The following is a 5,017-nucleotide window of genomic DNA, read 5'->3' as shown; positions in this document are numbered from 1 at the left end:
AAAGAAAGAAAGAAAGAAAGAAAGAAAGAAAGAAAGAAAGAAAGAAAGAAAGAAAGTGACTAAACCTAAATAAATAAATAAATAAAATGTAAAGAAAAGATGAATCTGTGATGCAAAATTAGTTTTGATGACAAAAACCTCTTTGTGTAAATATAGACAGCAAGGTAGAGGAATATAAATATGATTTTTGTTATGATTATGCTGTGGTGATTTAGGTTTTCAACCATAAACACATATTAAATACATTAATCTTACTACTTCCTTTTTATCATACCTGCAGAAATAGATCTGTTTAAATTTCACATTCTCAGGAACTTTACAGTTATTCAATATATTTTATGAAGAAGTTATTATTCATTTTTGTAGGCCAGGTATGGAAAATAGTTACAATAAGTAATTATTCGATATGCTATCGGATAATAGAGACCATGAACTACAAAGTTGGGAGTATGCACATATAAATAAACAATTAAAACTTAAAAATAGCCATATTGTTTTATAGTTTTGTTAGATTTCTTCGGGCCATAGTGGTTATTCAGTCTTGGGTCTCTGTTTTTTTAGACTTAACTTCTACAAAGGATAAATAGTAAAACATTCATGTATTTGTATGTTGAAACAAAAGTATTTGTAGTTTATGCTACACCTGGTAATTAACTAAACCCCTTAACTGTCATGTACTAGGAACTGGCCATCCTCATCAAATATATAAAGCCCCAGAGGAAATATTTCAGGAAAAGTAAAATGTCATTTTCTTGGGGTAGTGTATCTTATAATTTTCACCTGAAGTTTTGCTATAGAAACCCTTTAGATCTCAGAAATTATATTTTTAAAATATAACATATTTGGGGTCGGAATGAAAATAGGTAGACTGTATGAAGAAAGAATATATTACAAAAAGTCTCTTTCTATGCATGGGAGGAAATTGTAAATTCTTCAAAATATTTGTATATCCAAGCAAAAGTATTGCTATGAGCAATTTCCTCTATCAATTTGGTCCTCTCAGAAAATATACCATACATATCAGAAACCTTTTTTTTGATATGCTTGTCATAGACATATGTGTGTGTTAAAATGAACTCATTTACACTTAATTATTTTCACTATAGCTTTCAGATTTTTTTTTCAATTTACACATAGATTAATGTTAATTCTTTCCAGAATAAATATTTCTTAATTTAAGTTTATAGATTGTTTATTTGCCTTCACCCACCTTTTTATTTCCTTTGTGTTACCTGCCTGGAAACATATTTCTATGCATGCGCAATATAACAGATCACTATAATAAACTTTAGTGATAGTATATATTAAGCATTAATAAGAGAAGCAAGTTAATGTTTGCTATCCCTCTTCATTTTTAAATAAGCAAACAAGTTTACCTCCCTTTTTTAGATATTGCTGTGGCTTTTGCAATGTTTTACCATGTTTGAGTGAATGTTGAGAGAAGCATGCTGACTACGCTAGAAGAGCTAGTTTAATGGAGCAATGACATGAACAGCCCTGCTGTTGGTTTGAGATATACAGCCCAGAAGTCATTTTGTGTGATGTAAAATGTGTAGAGAGGAGTAAGTCAACAGTAAACCAAAACAGTACTTACGTAAATATGTTAGCATAAGGAACTAACTTTACAACAATGCACAAACAAATATTTTGTTGTTCATGGAAACCCCACAAAAGTGTTAAAATCAGTTGTTTACATTTTCTTTCATATTTTGGAAACACTAAGTTTTGATACACAAAGTAACTTTTCTATCAGTGTGAGTTAGATTTATGAATAGAATTTCTTACTACTAACAGAATGTAAGCTGTCATGGAGTACGTTTCATCTTGAGTTTTGTAATAATACATATGAAGCTGTAGGTAGAAGCCTGGAATATGCAAATTACAAGTCATCTCTATGGGTCAAAATAATTTATGATTACATTTTTTTATATTTTTATTTTATGTTTTTACAATTTATTCGCTTGATATCTCATTTGTAGCCCCCTTCCTCGTCTCCTCCTGGTCCCACTTAAAAACAGAAAGCCAGATATGGTGCAAATACATACGGGTGCAATGTTAAGTTTAAACGTACTATAAACAGGTTGCCAAAAGCAACGCACCTCGAGTGATGGTGCACCCTGGTAACCCCAGGACTCCACTGGCTGCTGCAGAAGGGTTGAGAGCTTGCGCTTGTCTTGGTTGCCTGTCAAGTTACAGGCACATCTAGACTACATAGTTAGTCTCTGTTTCAGACAGAAAAAAAAAAAAAAAAAGAAAGGTCTTATATTTGTTTTTATTTTATTTCCCAAGACTGCATATCTCACTTCCTTGATATTCCAGGTTACAGTCTCCACTCTTCTTTTTCTCTCTCCTCCTATTCGTGATTTTCTATGTATCTCCCAGTTAATTCCTATGGTCTGTTATTATTTATTGTTTTTTAAATAGCTGTCTATTATAATTGAGATATTTTTATTTAAAATTTGCATTTAAAAAATTCTGCTTACCGTTCCTTTTACATGCTACTAACTTTAAAAATTTTATGCTTGATAGTATTATCATGCACTGCATAAGTTATGCTATGTAGCACTCACATGGCACTTTCCTAACATTTACAGTTTTCATTGGTGCTTCCATTATTTGTTAATGGTTTATGCTTTAGAACTATTTTGTTTTTAATGTCACGTATCTGCTTTGAATTCCCTATGTCTTATATAAATAGAAGAATAAATATTTCAAATTTGCATGTTTCATACTCTCAGAGTAATTTATTGAAGGGTAGATACTGGCCACAAGAATCAATGAAAGGGACAATACTTTTTAAATGAATTCAATTAAAATATTTCAGACACAACTGCTTAAAAATGAGCAATAGTTTCCAACATAAACTGCTGTGCTGAGTCCAGTTTCAGAACTCGAAAAAACACAGCTGCATCATTGTGTTTAGAGAGATGAACATTATCTATGTTTTAAGATTCTTCCCTAAATGCATGAATAGAGGCCATAAATCATGATTAAATATCCCATATGCCTCTTAAAATCATGATTATAAAAAGAACATCTAAGAAATTTTCATGGGTTGAGAGTGTTTGCTGTGGTTAGGTATGTGAGTGGTGATGATCTATTATAGTAAAACAAAACAACAACAACAAAAAAGAAAAACCTAAGATTTCTTCTTTTTTGTTTTTTAGTCATTGTTTTGAATGCTTAGAATGAAATTACGGACCTCCTAGTAGGGACAAATAATGAATAGCTAACCCAGCTTTGTAAACTTAAGGAACGTAAGAGTGTAAAAGTGAGAACGTGTGAATGTAACATTTGTTGTTTTATATATTCCAGATTCAGAACAATTTGTGGGCAGGAAATGCAAGTGGTGGTTCTGTGGTTACTTCATGCATGTTGCCACGTGACGCGTCCTCCTGCATGACACCTTATTCTCACTCGCCTCGGACAGATTCCAGTTACACGGGGTTTTCAAACCACCAGAATCAATTCGGCCACGTGCCCCTCAACAATTTTTTCACTGACTCTCTTCTGACTGGGGCTACCAACGGACATGCGTTTGAAACAAAGCCAGAGTTTGAAAGGAGGTCTTCCAGTATCGCCGTTCTGAGAATGAAAGCCAAAGAGCACACCGCCAATATTTCATGGGCCATGTAACATACAGTACTCTTTTATTTTTCTTTTCATAGCAAAGTAAAATATTCTTATTTCTCATATTTAAAGGATACCACAATAAGCTGCTGTGTGTGGAAGGGCTGCAGGTCAAGATATATGGTGAGACCAGCTTACATGAATAGTTGTTTTTATTTAACATTAAAATCTAAGAATGGACCCCTGAAAGACTAAATAGGTTTACCATGCACCAGCCTCCACAAACTCTGTTTTAGTAGTAAGTTTTTTTTTTCTATTGTACAAGTCAATGAAATATGGTCATGCAACTTCTTAAAGGAATAAATGTATTAAACAAATCCTTCTGTGATAGACTGATTTATGCTAGTTCTGTATAACAAGAAATCCCTTGTAAAATGATACCTGATAAACGAGGAAACACCCTGGGGAAAAGCCAATATTGATCCAAGAGGTTTTGAGAGCTAACACTATTTCCCCTTCTTTGGCTCCAAGATACAATGGTCATATACTCTTTTGCAGCCTCAACATTTTTTTAACGTTTCAATGTTTTAGTGAATATCCACTTGGTGGGGGTGTGGAGACACTTTTCTGAACTGATAGGTATTTGCACGAAGTATCTGGGCACAGTTTCTTGCAACCATGTGGCTAAAGGTGACAACTGAAGTGCCCATGTGTGAGTTAAAGCCTAGTCAACTGGACAAGTTTTATAAATGCAACTTTTAAGTGAAGAGGCCGGCATAAAGACTGAGTCTTAGGGATTAAAACCAAGACATTATTAGTTACTGAACTATTGCTTTTATACTAAGTTCATGTTGATTGAATCACATAAATAAATATCTAGCAAATTCAGTATAGCTTTCCAATTAAAGGAGTAATTGAACTTATGTTTGAAGGTGATCAGAGCTTATGTTTGTTTTGAGGGTATATGCATGTTCAAATGCATGCTTGTTTGGTCTTGACACACTATGCTTTAAGTGTTTCTGCTACTGTGCTTCACATAGAGAAGTAAGTTGTCAGGAGGCTCTCCAAAATTTCTAGTTTAAAAAAAGAAGAAGAAAAATACATTGCATCTGGAAAATGGCTAACTTCTTTGATTTACTTCTCCTCCCTTCCCCTGTCACATTCCAAGCTTTTTCAGATGAGTGAAATGTCAGCCCCCTTGAAAGATTCTTAAGTTCATAAAGGCAAAGTCAATTAATTGAAGCAAAGATGACTTCCATGGTTCAGATCAGAGCAGCATCTCTTCTTTGTACTCTGTCAGGATCTTCATGTGGCTCCTGTGGACTTTAGCAGTCTTCTGAGAAGCCCTGATGGGTAGAGAACAGGAGTACGTGAATTTTGGAAATTAAACTCGATAGAAAGTACTTTTATCCACTAAGTATCTTTTGTTAGTGGGAAAATATTTACA

At 33.5% G+C, this 5,017-nt stretch overlaps 1 protein-coding gene across 1 annotated transcript in view; it reads left to right on the top strand.

Moving 5' to 3' along the window:
* Window positions 1-3,636, top strand: part of Alx1 (ALX homeobox 1) — a 20,701-nt gene extending 17,065 nt beyond the window's left edge. The window contains exon 4 of the mRNA XM_055627974.1: window positions 3,316-3,636. Within this exon, the coding sequence (XP_055483949.1) occupies window positions 3,316-3,636 (321 nt within the window). The remainder of the gene's footprint in view (window positions 1-3,315) is intronic.
* Window positions 3,637-5,017: the final 1,381 nt, after the last annotated feature.

Source organism: Psammomys obesus, unplaced genomic scaffold (assembly GCF_907164565.1).
Source record: "Psammomys obesus unplaced genomic scaffold, mPsaObe1.curated_primary_1811, whole genome shotgun sequence".
Taxonomy (NCBI): domain Eukaryota; kingdom Metazoa; phylum Chordata; class Mammalia; order Rodentia; family Muridae; genus Psammomys; species Psammomys obesus.
This window is presented reverse-complemented; position numbering and strand designations above follow the sequence as displayed.